Genomic DNA, 20,755 nt, shown 5'->3' with positions numbered 1-20,755 from the left:
TTGTTGATAACACTGATATTTAAAGCTCAACATGTTTCAGGCCCCATCAATGATGTTTTTAACTTAATCATAGTAGATGAGCTTACATGCTTCTGCTTAGTTTCAAATCTAACCTATCTAGAGCATTGCTCTGCTGAACAATGAATCTGAAAAATTCTTTTGAAAATGGATTTAACAAGTTATTTTTTTATATTAAGTTATAAAAAGAATATTGGCAGTTATTTTATCAGCTGATGGGTCTCATTTAAACAATCAATTCTACAAGTTTAAAAAGAAAACAAAAACAGACACAGACTTGCACTAGAAAACACACACTCACCTGCCTGGGTGGTCAGACACTTGCCCATAGTTCAGCCCCTACACATGCAGTGTGGGCAGAGCCAGGGGAAATGAAAAGCTGGTAGTCTTTACAGGAAGCACAACAATGGGGAATGATGGAAGATGAACTCAAACCATGCTCTGAAGTCAGTGTCAGGGACAAAGTCTAGGGTGCATAGGCAGTGGACGGGGGAATGTAGCCATACCATCCATTATGCATACAAAACCAACAAAGTCTTATATGGGTTAACAGCTGAACATGGGCAAAGGGGAAAAAAAAGGCAAAGCACTAAAGGTGGTGACAGGACAGGGAAGCAGCTTTGAGGGGGAAGAGAAAAAAGGGGTGAGGAAAAGTGAGAAGGGTAGGAGAAGCAGACCACTCTTATAAGCCACCTCCCCCTTCCCCTACCAGAGACACACCCCCTGTGCCCTCTATGATAAACTTCCCTTCTTAAGGTCTTCTCTATATTAATTTTATGTATCCCTCTCCTTCATTGTTCAAGTCATTTCCAAATTGAATTACAACTATTTTACTTTTCATTGAAGGCTTGGTTTTTCCCAAGCACAATTCTTGGTCTTAGAGCAGTTTGACACCTAGAATGCTACTACCTTTTTATTTGTTTTCCTTCTGTATACTTGAATGATTTCATTCCTCACCCCTTACAGTCCACTGATCAATTGCTGTGAGCTGTATCTAGTGTTAAGGCACAAAGATACTACAGAGGTGTGTGTTTTTATGAGCATACAGGTAGCCTAGACAAATGTAATCTAACCTGTAAACGTAGACATAGTCTCCTTGACCGTTCTATTCCTTCTGAGGTCCAAGGAGCAGGTTCAACATCATCTCTTCTTAAAAGGTAGCGCCAAACCAAGAATCCATGGCTTGATGAAATCTCTGGCCAGTATTTCACCACCTAAATCATAATTATTTCGGTACTAGTTTGAGATTTAATATTTAGACTTATTCATAATGCCACATTACTAGTTTAACTAAGTACACTTGACCTAACTGAATACAACTTCAAAAGATACTTGCTTTAAGAATAGTAAATAAAAAATCACTAGAATACTGTTTTTACCTTGATTTTTAATTAAGGTAGTTCCCACATAAGTACCCATTGCTATAAGTTTGAAATATTAACAAGATTATGCTGAATAATAGAATCTCGCATAATACGATATAAAAATGGTGGCAGTAAATGCCTCCATTTTTTAAAACAATACACCCTATCTGAACAATTATAATGTGCTTGGCTCTGAAAATCTATTATAATTAAAATAATTCTGAAAGATATAACGATCAGTATCTATGATGCCCATGTTATTTAAATAGTTTTATCACAGAGAATATATACTTATAAAAAACTTAACCTAAAACAGAACTCTGCCCTTATGGACTTCAAATAAGCATTAAGAGAAAAAATATCAAAGTTAGGAGCTCACTTTGTGTATCTGTTACATTTCCAGAAAAAGTAGAGATACCAACTAAAGTGGTCTACTACTTCCTTTAGCCCACCCACTGTAGGGTTGTTCCCTGTGGCAACCCTGTCTTGAAAGCCCAGGAAAAATGACTAACAAGATGTCATGCCAGATAGAGCACCTTATAAATGCCATCATATCTGTTGCCTTCTTCAGGAGCATATTTGCTGATCTTCCTCCCTTTAAAACTGCGTATCACTCTGACTGGCTTACCAGCTCTCCAATTCCGAGACTCTGCTCCAATTTTATCATCCAATGGAGCATCACAGTTTAGGGCCAATGCCCTAAAAAATAAAACAAAGTCTTTATACCAAGTAATCTTTAAGTATATAATCGCATTATTAGCTCAATTAAAAGGTGAATTATGCCTTACCTGATAGTTAAGATTCTATGATTCTTTCCATATTATTCCAGATAATAGGATTATGCTTTCCCCCACCAGCAGAGAAGACAAATCAGTTTTCTGATGTCACCCCCAAGCCAGGGGATTGGTTCTCAGATAGCCTGTAGGGTTCTTCTGAAAGTAATAACATCTGTGCCACGTATAATAGAAAACAACTAGAAATACATGGAATTTTTTTTTAAATAACGAGGGAAGGGAGAAAGTTGGACACTAAAGCAAGTGATTGTTGTAGTAGTTATTTTTGATAAGGGAGGGAGTGAAGTATATTGCTGGAATAATGTAGAAAGAAATCCAGAAAAATAAATTTGTCAGCAAGGTACAAATGACCTTTCTAGGTCTACTTTCCACATTCCAGATGATAGAGATTCCTTACCGTTTAAAAGTTATTAAAGAACAATTTTAATATGAAATTATCGTTTAAAGATTTCTAGTAAAAAGGTAAGTTTAAATAAAACTGAAGCAATCAAATGCCTGCACTAAATCATGATAATAAAGATTTTTGGCTCCTCCAGATCACTATTTTTATGATGACACATGAACAAGGAGGAACACTGAGTGAGAAGCAGCACCTGATTTACTTGAAGCTTCCTTAGTATGTGTACTCACTTAGTAGTAATTAATCAGTAAGGTTATGTTAGAAGACCTTTCTTGGGAGAACTTAGTCCTGCCAAAAAAACAAAAACAACAAAAAAAACCAAACCAAACAAAAAAACCCCGAAGTCCCCACCAAATCAGAAACTATTTAAAATTAGTATTCTTCCTCTGAGATACCTACTTCCTAACTTAAGTGACAAGACACCACTGAGAACATGTAAGGTTAAAAACACACACACCCAATTTGGTAAATTCAGATATGATACAAAATACTTTTTCAGGGCATAATTCTTTTTATGCAGCTTCAAATGAAATTGACCGTAAGATGAAATGTCTAATCTACCCAAATCTCTTCATCACAGTTATATTGTTAAAGTAAATACAGTGTTTTGTTAAAAAACAAAAAACAAAAAAACTTTCATAAATGTGGTCAAATAGTTGGAGTTTACCAAGTTATGTTTTTTTTTTTTTTATCTCAAAGGGAGATGCATTAAATCTCTGGGAGGTAGAAGAAAATGTATCCAATCTTCTAGTGTTAGTATTATATCTTATTTATGGAATACCTATTGAGATATACATACTTCATCTTCTTAAAGAGCAAGGAAAAGAATAAGTACTATTTTCACATGAACAGAATGAACAGAATGGTTTGGTACTTACAAGGACCTTTAGTCAGAACTGCCACCACTAACTGGCATTAATAACTCACTTCTATTTTCACATTAAGTATGTAGGTTGTTCAAGTATGTGAAGAGATTCCAAGAAGATCAAACTATGCAAAACAAGGCTTTACCATTAGTCTGCAGCTCAATTGGTTGTTTCTAACTGCCCTGATAAAGGAAGGCCAGGATACCTTGCTGCCCACTTCAGTTTCATAAGGTGAAAGAGCTGAGAAGAAATAGGAACAACCTTCTCAAAGCAAGAAGCAAGGGTCAAACTCCCTCTTAGTGGAGAAGGAAAAATAAACTGGACCATACACTAGTCAGGAAAAAGTGTAATATGGGTCAGAGCTAAGGGTCTTTGACCTTGGTTTTCATGTTTATGAAACATATATGTATCTTTGCTCAAGAGGTCTTTATAATCACAATGTGTACTCAAAACTTAACGTATAAATTAACTGAATGGATGTCAGAGTCCCTACGGTAAGTCAATCCTAAATTGTTTTCAGTCAGAATTTTATTTTCACTACCTTCTCTTAAATACAAACATTTTTACAACTTGTCAATTATTTTCTGAGATTGTAACATAATGGTAAACAGGGTTATACTTAGATTCTTTAAAAGCTTGAAAAATATTTACCATTTACATTACAAGTGCAGGTAGTTAGGAAACAAATCTCATTCAATCAAAATAATTCATTATTATTAAAGGGTAAATATAATCTTCAGATGAGACAACTTAAAAAAGCACTTTTAAAAATTCAAGATATACTTTCACTGACAAAAACATCAAAATATTTCTAACTCCTTTTAAGATCATTCCTCCTAAAGAGCTGCTTTCTCGCTAGAAAAAGACTAGGGACTGGACTCCTACTTCAGGAATGTTTCACCAGCAAATCTGACCTGTCTCCTCTGCTGGTTCAGTTAAATAATCCTACTGTCAGAAATAATAGAGAAGGAAGACATAAAAACAGACTATGTAATTTGGTATGCAACAAATTCTTGAAATCATACTGGTATATTCTTTACTTCACACGGTAATCAGAAATTAAGGGCACACTACTTAAAACCGAGTGATTCAGATTCAAAGAAAAATACTCATTTTTACTCAATAATCCATAAAACACTCGTAACAATAGGATATAAAAATTTTGACTTTATGAAATTGATCTAAAAATTATGACAAGTTATAATGTGGTTGTTGCTATCTGATGATCTGGGTCACTTTATTATTATTGCTATTAGCATGCATTTATGAACTAAAACATTTTGAAGTCATCAAGTTTTCTGCTCCCATGGAAGCTGGCATATCATTAATACCATAGAACAAAGGTCAGCACAAGGTGGCTCTTTTGTAATGCTTTATAAGCATTTGGTTAGAAAAGGTCACTTTTATAACTAAACATTCTAACATTTAAAAGACATTATAAATCCTAAAAGCACCTTGAGTATAGCTTTAAGTTTATCTGATATTTCACTTATGCCCACAAATGTGGGCTCCCAATCTTAAACCTACTTCATATTGGTGAGTTTCCTCTAAAAAGAAGTTTGTTACTTTAAAAGACAAATCTGTGTTGGGTAAAACATAACTTTGATCCATGAGGTAGTAGATAAGCCACCTTGTTCTCAATATCACTTATATTAGATTCCCTTCCTTCAAAGGTTTCAACATGTTTTAAAATGTAAAGCACATGTATTAAGACTGGGAATTATGTTATTTACAAAATATAAAGAAATAAGTTACAATACTTATAAACAATTATATAATCAGATAATGGGATTTTAAATTTAGATCTTTAACTCTCAATTTAAGATTCTGCCCTACAGAATAACTTACAAATTATATTAATATAATCAAACTTTTATACAAAGCCCAAATAAATAGACTTTACAAACTCTAACAGTAAAGAATACCTGTTCATGTTTGTTAATGTTTGATCAGCTGATGGTGCACCAATTCTTTTATTACCAGCAAGATTTTTACCACCACTCCCAGTGTATGTGAATTCATCACCTCGGTCCTACAGGAGAAAAATTTCAACATTAAGATACCTAAGCCCAAATATAATTTCACTAATTCTTGTTTTACAGTCAGAGCACTTGGTTAGGATGTTATGAATTTACACGTACTCTCAAGGTATATACCAAAATCAGACAAAATTTAAATGCGGTGGATGTAGTATACCTTCAAGTTATATCAAGTTATCAGGTTGATCATTTTAAAGTTATAGCTTCCAATACTTCTAAATGTGGCTATTCTCATGCTATACATATAAGCCAATAATCTACAGAATGTTAGAAAACGGGCTCCTGGGTGGCTCAGTCGGGTAAGCGGCCAGCTTTGGCTCAGGTTGTGATCCTGCGGTTCGTGAGTTTGAGCCCCACGTCAGGCTCTGTGCTGACAACTCAGAGCCTGGAGCCTGCTTCGGATTCTGTGTCTCCCTCTCTCTCTGCCCCTTCCCTGCTTTTGTTCTGTCTGTCTGTCTCTCTCAAAAACAAATAAACATTATAAACAAACAAACATTTAAAAAAATTTAAAAAAAGAATGTTAGAAAATAAGGTCTTATGGACTGGGAATATTATTTCATTTAATTCAACGGTATTAAAATAAACATCAATATTAGCTTGTAGGTTTTTACAGAATATCATTTCAGTAAATCTGATTTCCCATCAGCAATCGATGTCATACCCAAGTTTGCTGTTAAATTTCAAAATTAAAATCCTTACAGAATACTAAGTTCCCCACATTTCACGCTGTACAGGTTCACTCAAATCACACTGAGATAAAAAAAATCACCTAGCATTAAAAAGAACATTGGAAAAGAATTTGAAAACTAAACTCTGTATAAAGTATCTAGTAAATGTGAAAAAAACATGCCAAAATATGCTAGTATTACATAAACTAGCTCCACAAATATCTCTGTAATAGCTATAAATTTATATTGATATTACGAAGTTTCTATCTGAATCAGTACTCAAAATCAATTGAGAAGAGTATCAGTATACAAATTAATTCTATTAGCACTATCAAAATAGTGGTTCTTTTTTTTAATTATTGTTATAGTTGACACACAATATAACATTAGTCTCAGGCATCCAACATAGTGATTCAACAAAATTACACATTACTCTATGCTAACCCCAAGTGTAGCTACCATCTATCACCATACAATGCTAATATAACCATTGACTATATTATTTATGCTGTCTTTTATATTCCCATGACTTAGTAATTCCATAACTAGAAGATTCTATCTCTTACTCCTCTTCACTCATCTTGCCCATTCCCCCACCCATTAGTGTTACTTCTTTATTGCAAGATTTTAATTAGTTTAGACTGAACTCAAGATAATGAAGTGTTCTCTATTAAATCCTTGTCTGTAATAAAGGTCAATTATTTTGTATCTTGTTTTTCCTTTGGATAAAGTCAAAACTAAAATTTCATGTTTAAAAAAAATTTTTTTTAAATGTTTATTCACTTTTGAGAGATGGAGAGAGACAGAGTGTGAGCTGGGGAGGGGCAGAGAGAGAGGGAGACACAGAATTTGAAACAGGCTCCAGGCTCTGAGCTGTCAGCACAGAACCCTGCACGGGGCTCTAACTCATGACCCGGGGCTCTAATTCATGAACCGTGAGATCATGACCTGAGCTGAAGTCGGATGCTTAACTGACTGAGCCACCCAGGTGCCCCCAAAATCTCATGGTCTAGTAAGTGTTCTTATCTGTCTAAAAACCTTGACTTCAGTTTTTGTTGATCCAATACTGAGGACTATATCTTAAAGACTAAGGCTCATGACCTGAACCAAAATCAGGAGTTGGACACTGAACTGACTGAGCCACCCAGGCACCCCAACTCTGTCAACTTTTGAAGTTAGAATTGTGGCAGTGCAAGGAAAAGGGAGTGGGGACTAGGAGAGAATAATAGGGACAATCTAAGCTCAGTACTGTTTAAAACGAAAGAACAAAAACATTTCTGATTATTTTTCAAGCAGCAAATAAGTAAAAATAGTTATTCTACCTCATATTGTATTCTATGTCATTAACTCATCCTTACTTTAATCGTCACACCAATAGAAACTTTAATTGTCACTGGGGAAAAAAGAATTGTCAGACTGTCAGAGCTCAGTCGGTATTAGTTCAGACTAATTTTCCTAAAGAAAAATGATCAGCCCAAATTTATTACATCTTTAAGTCCATGTACCCCTGTGAGCCAGTAGCCTAAAGAAGACTGCTGTTTGAGAACCCCTCACATAAGAAGTCATCATTTATAGAGGGGACATACCACTGCCCCACAGTGACTCAATTTCCCAGTCTCTACTCTTTTTTCAAGTTGTAAAGCAGCTGTCTAACACAATAAGCTGGATGTTCCCATTCCTGCCATCATCTTTATCAAGCAAAAGGAGTTCATCTCAAATCTTCTCAACACCCCCCGCCAAAGACTATCAGATAAATATCCTAAAGCATAGTTAACATCATTAAACTTTTCTCAGACACCTTTGATGATTCCTTAATTCAAGGCTATTTAGATAGAATACAGTTGCAATTTCTGTGAGTTTCTCTCTTCTAATACTCCTTACATGTTTGCAAAACTGGGTACTACCACTACTGCTGGTAACACTTCCACTTACTGTGTGTGTGTGTGTGTGTGTGTGTGTGTGTGGTTAGGCTAAGATTTTACATGGATTCTTTTTACCCTCACATCAACCCTGTGATGTAAAGTATCATAAAGCCTTATTTTATAGATGAGGAAGAGGTTCATTAACTTCCCTAAAGTCACTTAGCTAGTAAGAGATGGCACCAGGACACAAACCCTAACTGTTTAGTTCCAGAATCTGTTCCTATCACTAAGCAAACTACTTCTCAAGACAACTAAAAGGCAGACCAGCTTTGTGGATCCTCATTCCTTAAGTGAGGTCACAAAGGGCACTAAAACTAGCATTTGATTGTCAAGTTACTAGACTAAAATATTAACCAGTTTATCAACAGGTATTCAGTAGTTTCATGTCCATTCATCTGGACAGAACAAAGATCACTGGTTACATGGATGTTATACTAAATTAAAGGTTTCAAAACAAATCATTTTCTAAAAAAAAAAAAAAAAAAAGCTTATTCAGGTTTCCTCCACCTATTTCTGTACATATGATCTGCCTATGATAAAAGAGGAAAAGATTGAAAATGCTTATAAAATATATTAACATCTCCAGATACATCTTAGTTGGTGAACTAAGCCTATGTGTTTTAGCCTTAAAATATTCTTACATTATTTAACATTCAACTGCTTAATACACATCATTGAGAACTCATCAGTACTGCAAATGTTTAATGTTTGATTAGTAACTATATTCAAAAGATGGGGAAAAAGGGAAGTAATAATACCCACCTGAATTCAATTGGCACTCATTTTCAACTTTACATGTTTATGTTTCATATATTTAAGATAATCTGCTATAGACAATACAATTGTTTGAATTCTTGTTATGTTCCAAGATTAGATAAATTACCTCATTTAACATCAATTATTTTGATATAAAATGGTGATACTATTTTCTCTATTTTACACATGGGGAAACTGAGGTTCACTGGGGTAAAATAATTAGGCAAGTCTCACACACAAATGTGAGACTCCAGATCAAACACAACTGGGTCGATGCTAAAAACATATTAAAGAGTTTCTACTCTTGGCTTGTTTTCTTACAGAGCCTTAAAAAAAAATAAGTGCCTACTGTAATAAACTATACAACACCCTTTGTATTTCTGAAAAATACAACTTCAAAATATACATGTTAAAGGAGTACTCAAAGACTTAACTTGAATATTTCCATTTTCAGTTTCCTTTGCCATGCTAATGCAAATGTACTGCCAAATCTGCCAGTCAGAAAAATGGCAAACTTTTCTACCTTTGTCTGAAAGCATACTACATCTTGGCTTCTCCATAGCTACTCTAATTCATCATTATAATATACCATGAAAACAAACCAATGAAACAGAATGGGAGAAAATACATGTAAAGTACACATTTAATGAACAGCAAACCAAACGTGACCCAATTAGAAAAATGGGCAAACGACCTGAAGATATACCACCAAGGAGGCTATACACACAAGTAAAAAAGCAAATAAATCATGCCTAACATCATCAGCCATTTGGGAACTGTCAACTAAAACCACAATGAGATCTCACTACATACCTATCAGAATGGCTAAAGTAAAATAAAGCAACAACACTGAATGCTGGTAAGAATGTAGAGAAACTGAATCACTTACACACTGATAATAGGAATGTAAAGTAGTATAATCCCTCTGGAAAACAATTTGGCAGCTTCCTAAAAAAACTAAATGTTCAACTACCATATAACACAACAGTACACTTCTGGGCATTCATCACAGAGAAATCAAGAGTTACGTTTATAAAAAACAAAAAACAACAAAAGCCTGTACTCAAACATTTATCACAGTCATCTGTAAAGTCAAAAACTATAACAACCTGAATGTTCTTCAATGAGTGAATGGTTAAACAAACTGTGTTATACCTATATCATGGAATACTACTCAGCAATAAAAAAGGAATAAAATATTAATACATGCCACAATTTGAGAATTATGCTGGGCAAAAAGTACCATTCCCAAAGGTCACATACTGTATGATTCCACTCATAAAAATTATTTATTTTTTTTTTTGAGAGAGTGAGAGTGTGTAAATGGGGGAGGGGCAGAGGGAGAGTGAGAGAGAATCTTAAGCAGGCTCCATGATCAGTGTGGAGCCCAGCCTCACAACTGTGAGATCATAACCTGAGCCAAAATCAAGAGTCAAACACATAATGGACTGAGACGCCCAGATGTCCCCAATTATAAAAATCTTTGAAGCAACAAAATTATAGGAATGGAGAACAGATTAGTGGTTGTCAGGGGTTAGGGATGGGTTGAGGGAGAGCAGATACAGTATGTGTGGTTATCAAAGGGCACAATGAGGGATACTTGTGGTTAAGGGAAAATGTTCAGTGATCTGAATATATCAATATGTCAATATCCTGGTTGTGATACTGTACTACAGTTTTGCAAGATGTTACCATTGGGAGGAAAATGGGTAAAGAGCACAGAGATCTCTGTAGTATTTCTAATGCTACATGTCAATCTGCAATATCCCAAAATAAAAAGTTTAATAAAAAAATGAGCTCTGTAAAGTATGTTTTCATTGCAATAATCAGCAACCACATGTATACATAAATCAACACTTGTAAAGATTAAAGACTGTCAATTGACTTTTCTTATAACTTATATAGAAGTGACCACTTCAACATAAAAACTATGCTAAAAAAAGATGGGGTTTTATACACCCTACACAAAACTTCTGTATTTTACTGAATGATTAAGAATGGTTCTAAAGAACAAGGTTGTATTATGACTTACTACTTCATCCGCAAATCCACCAGCAAGGACAAGAGAATAAGCCCCATCATTACTTCGACCATGAATTCCACCAACATGGGGCCTATGGACACCCGCTTCGCTCACCTATGAAATAAAGAGAGTCTCAAAATACCTTTGAACAGTTATGTTTACAAAATGCTTTCGTATATATTATTGGATCCTAAAACCCTCCAACTAAGAACTGAATGTCACCCAGAGTTCTATCTTTCCTCCCCGACTTTACTTCTTTCTTACTACATATCCCCTAGGTACTAAGCTGATGACTCTTAAAACTGCTCAGATCTAGAATTCCAAGTTTCAAAATAATTATTAAATAATCATCATTTTATGTCTACCGGTCATTCCAGCTCAACTTGGGTCAAACAGAATTTGCTATCAGTGGCCCAGATCCCTCCCCATCTTATTTCTTGTCTTTAATTATGGCACTGCTCCCTAGCCACATGAGAAAGGCAACAGTCATTTTTGCATCATTCTTCTCTATTCTTAAAACACATTTGGTCACAAATACTGCTGATTCAATCTCCTAAATCTCTCAAGTCTTTACTTTTCTACTTCTGCTATAATCTTAGTTTGAGTCATGAATGTTATTAACCCCCCTTTTTCACTGCCTCCAGTTTTTTCCCTTCAAACCCCATTCTACCGATCACAAACAGAAAATACTTGTAAGAACAATTCTGCTTTTAATATTCAACTGCTTAAAATATATTAAATGGTCTTATTGTATACCAAGCCCAAATTAAGTATTACACATTACTCTCTCTCAATCTGGCTCCTATCTGCTTTCCCAGCCTTAACTTTTTTTTTTTTTTTAAAGTAATTTATCGCAACGTTAGCTAACACTGTATACAGTGTAGTCTTGGCTTCAGGATTAGATTCCCGTGATTGATCACTTACATACAACACCCAGTGCTCATCCCAACAAGTGCCCTCCTCAATGCCCATCTCCCATTTTTCCTGCCCCCTCAACCCCCCACCCCATCAACCCTCAGTTTGTTCTCTGTATTGAAGAGTCTTTTATGGTTTGCCTCTATCTCTGTAACTTATTTTTTTTCCCTTCCTCTATGTTCTTCTGTTTCTCAAATTCCACATACATATGAGTGAAAATCATATAATTATCTATTTCTGACTGACTTATTTCACTTAGCATAATACCCTCCAGTTCCACCCATATTGTTGCAAATGGCAAGATTTCATTCTTTTAAATTGCTGAGTAGTATTCTATTGTGTGTGTGTGTATGTGTGTATATATGTGTATGTGTGTGTGTGTGTTTGTTTGTGTGTGTATATATATATACACACACACACACATACATACACCACATCTTTTAATCCATTCATCAGTTGATTTGGCTATTGTTGATAGCACTGTTATAAACATTGGGGTACATGTGCCCTTATGAATCAGCACTCCTGTATCCTCAGGATAAATTGCTAGTAGAGCTACTGCTGAGTTGTAGGGTACTTCTATTTTTAATTTTTTGAGGAACCTCCACACTGTTTTCCAGAGTGACTCCACCAGTTTGCATTCCGACCAACAGAGCAAGAAAGTTCCCCTTTCTCTATATCCTTGCCAACATCTGTTGCTGTCTAAGTTGTTAAATTTAGCCACTCTAACTGGTATGAGGTGGTATCTCAATGTGGTTTTGGTTTGTATTTCCCTCATGATGAGTGATGTTGAGCATCTTTTCATGTGTCTGCTGGCCACCTGTATGTCTTCTTTGGAAAAGGGTCTATTCATGTCTTCTGCCCATTTCTTCACTGGATTATTTCTTTTTTGGGTGCTGAGTTTGGTAAGTTCTTTTTAGATTTTGGATACTAACCCTTTAACTGATGTGTCATTTAAAAATATCTTCTCCCATTCTGTTGCTTGCCTTTTACTTCTGTTGACTGTGCCCCTTGCTGTGTAGAAGCTTTTTATCTTGATGAGGTCTCAACAGTTCATTTTTTGCTTTTATTTCCCTTGCCTCCGGAGACATGTCAAGTAAGAAGTTGCTGTGGCTGAAGTCAAAGAGGTTGCTGCCTGTTTTCTCTTCTAGGATTTTGATGGTTTCCTGTCTCACATTTAGATCTTTCATCCATTTTTAATTTATGTTTGTGTGTGGTATAAGAAAGTGGTCCAGGTTCATTCTTCTGTGTGTTCCCAGCCTTAACTCTTATCTTCTCCAGCTTCTCCTTCATAGAGCAAATGTTTGAACCAAAACTACTCAATGTTACCCAAACATGCTACCCAATTCGTTAGTTTAATCATGCTATTCTACTACTTCAATGGCCTATTGCTTCTCCCCATAGGTCTTCAATTTTGGCTCACTAAAACAGCATTACTTTGTGTTCCTCAAATTCCCTGGACAGTGCACAGTGGGGCAGGGAAAGACACACATTAGAAGCCAGTGAGAAGCTAATAAAAGCCTCAGAACCTGAGTGTAAGCCTTGAAAACACCAGGTACTTCAGAAGATGGGACCACCTGATTCTCAATCTCATCAATCCTGATGACAATAAATCTCTTCTGATTCTTCCCCACTTCCTAAATGGCAAATCCATTCTTCTAACTGCTCAGGCTAACAACTGCAAACGCATCTGAGACAGTATTAATGGGGGCTTTTAAAGTTTGGGAATGAATTAGTGATAGGTATATAAAAAAAGAATGAAGCAAACAAAAACCCAAGGCAATTAAAAATATGCTAAGTGTACTTTTTATTGTATTTATATTATATTGTATTTATTTGTAGTATTTTTTACTGTATTTAAAGATTTGAGTCATACTATACAACATGCATATGTATTTAGCCAAAATTGTAATATAACCATTGCAAACATGGGAAGACACACAGTGTGTTAAACTTAATGCTCATCAACCATAGAAAGAAGTTAATAAAACTAAAATACAAAGACAAAAGCAGTATAAACATGCTACTTAGAAATAAGGAGGTAAATCTAGAAGAAACAGCTAAAACTTCAAAGTGGTGGTGCCTGAGAAACAGAAAATGAGGACAAAAAACTTTTAAAATCTCTATAACGATAAAATTACCTTTATAATAAAGAAATTAGAAATGGATACAACAGGAAAAGATGTGACAAGTGATTTTATCATTGGATCACCTGGCACTTCCTCTGACCAACAACTTAACATTCATTCCGGAGGATAAGCTACAAACAAAACACCCGGAATGAGCTTTCTTGGACTTCAACAACATTAAATGAGAACTTACCACAAATTTTAAAGAAAGAAACCCCTAATATTTCAAATATTAAATTCTCAGCAAGAAAAATTCTCTAGAAAGTTTAATAATGTTAACTGTCATATCTAGAAAACAGTAAAAATGATTAAAAAAAGCACAGCTGATGCCTAATTCCATGATGTATGGACCTGTTAAACTATGTGGAAGAGTCTACTCATCCTATAGAGAATCTTTCATTGTAACAACTGAATGCCATGCGATACAACCTAGATTAGCCCACTTATAATCAATAGATACTGACACTGCTACAATTTTTTACAACTTTACCCTTTCAACAAAGTCAATTTAAAAACATACCTGAACTCTAAATCTCCATGTTGATCCAACAGGAATCCCAGGAATAGGTCCATAATGATTAGAAGGAACAATAGTACATTCTCTAGTGCGACCAACACAGGCCATCCCCTACAAGTTATAGAACAAATTGTTTGACAAATTGGTTATGTCTACCCTTAAAGCCAAATCTTAAAGTCAAATAAAATGAGAACATAACAGAAACCTAACTGCATAATTAATACATAATTTATATGATTTAATTAACACATAATTAAGTTATAGCAAATAAACAATAAAATTATTTAATATTTCTGATACAGCAAATGTAATTTATGTCACTACTACTGTTGGTATCAAACAGTTATAACTTGCATTACAGTTAAAACATAGCTAAGAAGGAAAGATGACTTTCTTCCTTACCCTGCCCCAGTCTCTCCGGCTTTCAGTACTAGCTGATGGCATCTTTGCTTTCTTTTTACTCATCTTGAGTCTTTCACCAGCCTTTACAACTTCACTGGAATCAGTTTTACAGGAAGGACAATACCTTTAAAAGAGAAAGGAATTTTAATATACCACATTAAAGCCAGTAACAGAATGGCCTTTCTAGGTCAGAAAATGTTTTAAGATGTAATAGTTGGTGTATAATATAGATGTTCAGCTGGCATTTTAGTATTAAACTTTTCAAAATATTTATATGGTTAAGGTAGCAAAAAAAAAAAACCCTTATCATTCCTTTAAAGAATGTGAAAGATTATAATATCATAGAATCTCAAATTCAGTTCAAAAGCCAGAGCTGTCCAATTCAAATGGCAGCATGCGCTCTGATCTTATCACTAACCTGGAGAATGGAATTTACTCATTTGAAGTTCCTATTATTAAAACAAAAGTAGCAAGAATAGATGATCCTAGACTGTTCAACTATACAACTGATACATCTCCCCATCTAAATTAGTTATTAGAACTCTCCAAGTCAAAACGTATAGTCTATCACAGCTAATATAGAGGATTCAAGGATGCTTGTTTATGTATAAGCCTTATCCCTAGCTCTTTTTAATTCTCTATACTTGTTTTTTCTTTAGCCTATTTGTAGTTAGTTACCCTACTATAACTTATATATCATTATAAGCTACCTTAAATCATTTCTTTTTTATTTATTTATTTTATTTTTTAAATTTTTAAATGTTTATTTATTTATTTATTTATTTAATATATGAAATTTACTGTCAAATTGGTTTCCATACAACACCCAGTGCTCATCCCAAAAGGTGCCCTCCTCAATACCCATCACCCACCCTACCCTCCCTCCCACCCCCCCATCAACCCTCAGTTTGTTCTCAGTTTTTAACAGTCTCTTATGCTTTGGCTCTCTCCCACTCTAACCTCTTTTTTTTTTTTTCCTTCCCCTCCCCCATGGGTTTCTGTTACGTTTCTCAGGATCCACATAAGAGTGAAACCATATGGTATCTGTCTTTCTCTGTGTGGCTTAAATCATTTCTAAAGAGCAAAGTATAAATAAATATGTCTATAGAATCAGATGGGGCTATTCCTATGTCAACAAGAAATGGAAACTTGAGGAATACCCTAACAAAGATCAACTGGCCTCTCCCTGCATTAATTAATCTTAAATGTGCCTATACTTTCCATTTCATAATTATCCATATGGCCTATAGGGAAAAAAAGACACCGATGCCCACCAGTTAATTCTGACTGCCTAATTATGAGATATCTTGTTTAGTACTACAGGAAAGAAAAATGTAAGTCAGTCACTGATTCTGAGAAAATCAGTTAAGTTGTGATATACAGATGCAAAATCAAGGCAAAAATTAAAATGTAGAAGTCAACAGATAATACCAAGTAGAATCCCTTCTAACTGAGAAATCAGGAGGTTTCCCAAAATTAATTTTACCTGATGTGCTAACTTTTAAAACTAATTTTATCAGAGATCTTAGGGGCAAAGCAGGTACTATTTCTGATGAGAAAAATGAGTTCAGAGGTGAAATGATTTGGAGACATAGAAAAGATGGTCAAACCTTCATTCCTTCATCAGGTTTGCTCAGAACCTCCTATGTCAGGCACTATTTTGATACTGGGGATAAATGTGATCAAAATGCTTGTACAGAGTAGTTAAGGAAAACTAGTACATATAATGAAACAATTTCAGGAAGTGACAAGTTCTATAAAGGAAATACCTCAGGGTTATGTGGATGTTAAGACTGATTAAACATGGCATGTATCTTTAGATAGAGTAGTTTCTGAAGTGATATTCCAGCTGAGACCAAAGGAGTCAGTTGGCCTCCTTTGAGAAGAAGCCAGGGAAGGCATTCCGGGCAAAAAGACATTAAGTATAAAAGTCCCGAGGCATAAGAAGGAGTGGTATGCCTTGAAAAACATGAAGGTTGGGAAGCTGAAGTTTAGGTCAACTCTGAACTGCACAGAGATAAGCAATGAGGTTATAGAACAGGCAGAGGTCAGGTCATTGATGGCATGGGCTTAGTTTTATTCTAAGTGCAAAAGGAAGACACTAGGGGGCTTTGAACAGATTCGGACTTAGTAAGATCATTCTGCTGCTATGGGAGAAAGGACACCTGGTAAGCATTGTGAAAGCAAGGACACAAGTTGGGTGTTTATTATACAGTTCAGGGAAGAGATGTTGGTTTGGACTGAAGGGTGAGAGTGGAGAAAGATTATGCAGGACTGACAAGATCTGCTCATGTATAATTGGATGTGGACTATGTAAGGAGGGCAAAGAGAGAATCAAAGATGAAGTTTAGCTTTTAAGCCTGAGCAAGAAGACAGGATGACTGTAGTATTTACTGAGGACTGAGGGAGGAGGAGGGTTTTAGGGGGTATGTTTATGGAAATCAAGATCTCCAGCTGGACTACTTTTGTGATACTTGTCAAGTAAGCAATTGAATGAATACAGGGATACAGAGCCCAGGGAAGATTAGCTATGAAGATATCAAAAATTTAGAACCATTAGCTTCATATTTAAAGTCTCATGATAGGATGAGGTCATCTAGGGAGCAAGCATGAAGAACAAAAAGCAAGTGAATAGTGCTGGAATAGTTTTGGAAAACTCCAAAATCTGGTAGATATGAGAAAACCAACAAGAGATTAAGAAGGAAAGGCCAGTGGAGTAGGATGAAAATTAGGTCATATGGTATCATAAAATCTATAAAGACAGAGAGCTGATAAGTACAAGTAAGGAGAGGGTTTAGACAGGACCAATGGATTTGGCAACACGGAATGTGTCTGTGAGCCTAACTTAAACAAATATAGTGGAGTTGTGAGAAGGAAAGTCCAATTGGAGAGCTGAAGTATGAACAGGAGGAGAGGAAATGGAAATTACCAATGCAGACAGTTCTTGAGAAGCTTTGCCATAAAGGAAGCAAAGAAATGGGATCAAGGGAAGGGTGTGTGTGTGTGACTGAATAGATTATAGGATACTGAGAATAACCCAGCAATGGCAATCTGGGAGAGGAATTCACTGTAGGAATGAAGTTCCTGAAAAGGCAAAGGGATACGGAACTGTGAGAGCAGACAGAAGGGCTCGCATTTTAGAGAAGCAGAAACATACTGTCCACAGAAACAAAAGGGAAGAAAAATATATGAGATTTTAGAGGAAATATGTTTACAGATGGTAAAATTCAGGCTGTGACCACGCAAGGCAGAGGAAGGGGGTGAAAGGAAGAAGTTACATCCCTTCCCTCCACCCACCCTTACAGCCTCTGTGGTAATACAGTAACAACCCTCCCAACAGATGGGGATAGGCCAAAGGGAAGAAAACAATCTATTCTTTACAGTAACACCAGCTACCTAATTGTAATGTTATTACAAGCACACTTCATTTTATTGCACTTTGCAGATACTGTGTGGTTTTTTGTTTGTTTTTTACAAACTGAAGGTTTGTGGCAACACTGCATCGAGCAAGTCTATTGGTGTGATTTTTCCAATAGCATTTGCTCACTTTCTGTCTCTGTGTCACATTTGGGTAATTCTCACAATATTTCAAACTTCTTCAATATTATTATGTTGTCAGGGTGATCTGTGATCAGTGATTAAGACCTGCTGAAAACTCAGATGATGGCTAGCATTTTTAGCAATAAAGTATTTTGCACACTTAATAGGCTACAGAATCATGTGTAAACATCAATTTTATATGCACTGAGAAACAAAAAAGCTCATCTGACTTGCCTTATTGTGATATTTACTTTACCAGACTGTTCTGGAACCTGTACTATCTCTGAGGAATGCCCGTACTTCTGAGTATGTCATTCCTTAACTTAACCCTCCACGCCAGCAATAGTCCAAAGCTTAAGAAGAAAAAACTTATTATGACATGAAAAAGTTCATTATTACTTTGAGCATGTTCTTCCCAGTCTCTTTTCTAATGATTTTGTTTTGTAGCTAAGACTACTTAGCATAGATTTTGGCTGGTATATTTAACCTTAGTGCCTGGTTCCACTTATTAACCTCATAGGATTAAATACAATAATCCATGTAAAACACTTTGTTAGCATCTAGCATATATTAAGCACTTAAATAACTATTAAGTACTATAACAGGCACATCTAAAATAGCTGAGGGATAGAGAGGCCACCCAAAAAGGCTTCCCAGATGGAATCACAGTTAAGTGAAAACCTGAAGGATAAATATCCTAAAGTTAAGCAAAGATGTATAGGTTTCAAAGAGAAAATGTGTCAAGTATAAAAACCCAGAGGAGAGAAAGACCTGGACTTACTTAAGGAGCTGAAAGATATTTAATCTGGCTAGACTGTAGAGTATTTGGGAAAATGAAGAGGAAAATGGTAAGAAATGCACCTGGAGAAATCAACTAAAAAAATATTGTGCAAGGCCTTGCATGGCAACATAAAACCTGAGAAGCAAAGGAATTAACACAATCAGATTTGCATTTTTGAAAGAACACAGACTCCATATTAGAGGAAGGACTGCAGGGATTAAAAACAGCTAGAGACTGGTTCACAAGCTGTGATAATAAAGTTATCAATGCCAATAAACCACTGGCTATAAAATTTTAAGTGCTTTAATACACATTACATATCTTAAGAAATCTTTTTGTGGTTTAAATACATATTTCACATTCAATTCTTAACACAGTAATAACAAAAAACCCCTGATAATCATACCAGTATTCCTCTTCAGGGACCTTATCCAAAGGTGGATTCAGGCAGTAAATATGATAGGCCATGTTACATTCATCACATAGAAGCTGCATGTTGGGTTCCTGTTTCCCACCACATATATGACAGGAGCAAGAACGGCACTTCTTACTTGGATCTCCACCACAAATATCACACTCAGGATCATTTTTCCCTAGTAAGAACAAAATTATAACAAGCTCAGTCTTAAAATAATTTTTATTATCTATGAATCTTGTAAAGAAAAACGCATGAAAATAGATAGCATACAGCTTTTCTTAATGAACAGAAAAAAAATCACAAAGAATAATCAAGTGTGGGACTTTAAGAATAAATGCCTGAGCTTCATTCTAAATTTTTTTTTTTTTAAGTTTATTTTTGAGACAGAGAGAGACAGAGCATGAACGGGGGAGGGGCAGACAGAGAAGAAGACACAGAATCGGAAGCAGGCTCCAGGCTCTGAGCCATCAGCCCAGAGCCTGACGCGGGGCTCCAACTCACGGTCTGTGAGATCATGACCTGAGCTGAAGTCAGACGCTTAACCGACCGAGCCACCCAGGCGCCCCCTGAGCTTCATTCTATACTTACCAAAATTACAGGGATAAAGCACAGGCACAGCGGGCATCATTACCTGCAACCATGGGGATAATGTATACTTTTGCCTTAAAAATTTGTATTGGCTAGCTGGAAGTTCCCCAAATGTCCAGGGGCAATACAGTGAACTCACCAGGGCATCATAAGGTATCTTTAACTTTCAAGGAAAGACCATGAGGGAAGGGGAGGGGAAAAAATAGTTACAAACAGAGAGGGAGGGAGGCAAACCACAAGAGACTCTTAAATACAGAGAACAAACTGAGGGTGGATGGGGTGGGGGAGTAGGGGAGAGGGGAAAATGGGTGATGGGCATGGAGAAGGGCACTTGTTGGGATGTGCACTGGGTGTTGTATGTAAGCCAATTTGACAATGATATTCATAATAAAAAAATAAATTTCAAGGGAATACTACATTCTGTTAAAGTCGTTTGGATCTAACTACTTAATAAGTGGAACTATTAAATACCATGTACTCTGCAGACCCAAACCTTTCCTTGAATAGGCTAAAGTAGGAAGGGGAGGGCTGTTAAGAGTTAGCAAGCCCATTCTGGTTCTTATTCAAGTTATGCCCCCAACATACTTTTTAACATAATAGAAATAGCATTTCTTT

At 35.8% G+C, this 20,755-nt stretch overlaps 1 protein-coding gene across 1 annotated transcript in view; it reads right to left on the bottom strand.

Annotated features, from left to right (window-relative positions):
• UHRF2 (ubiquitin like with PHD and ring finger domains 2) overlaps nucleotides 1-20,755 on the bottom strand; it is a 78,291-nt gene that overhangs the window by 6,878 nt on the left and 50,658 nt on the right. Inside the window, exons 6-12 of the mRNA XM_007098556.3 lie at nucleotides 19,541-19,727; nucleotides 14,814-14,937; nucleotides 14,415-14,522; nucleotides 10,860-10,964; nucleotides 5,368-5,474; nucleotides 1,919-2,081; nucleotides 1,092-1,232 (exon numbers count right to left, since the gene is read on the bottom strand). Of these exons, the coding sequence (XP_007098618.1) occupies nucleotides 1,092-1,232; nucleotides 1,919-2,081; nucleotides 5,368-5,474; nucleotides 10,860-10,964; nucleotides 14,415-14,522; nucleotides 14,814-14,937; nucleotides 19,541-19,727 (935 nt within the window). The remainder of the gene's footprint in view (nucleotides 1-1,091; nucleotides 1,233-1,918; nucleotides 2,082-5,367; nucleotides 5,475-10,859; nucleotides 10,965-14,414; nucleotides 14,523-14,813; nucleotides 14,938-19,540; nucleotides 19,728-20,755) is intronic.

Source organism: Panthera tigris, chromosome D4 (assembly GCF_018350195.1).
Source record: "Panthera tigris isolate Pti1 chromosome D4, P.tigris_Pti1_mat1.1, whole genome shotgun sequence".
NCBI lineage: Eukaryota > Metazoa > Chordata > Mammalia > Carnivora > Felidae > Panthera > Panthera tigris.
The sequence above is the reverse complement of the archived record's forward strand: the minus strand, read 5'-3'. Positions and strand labels throughout refer to the sequence as shown.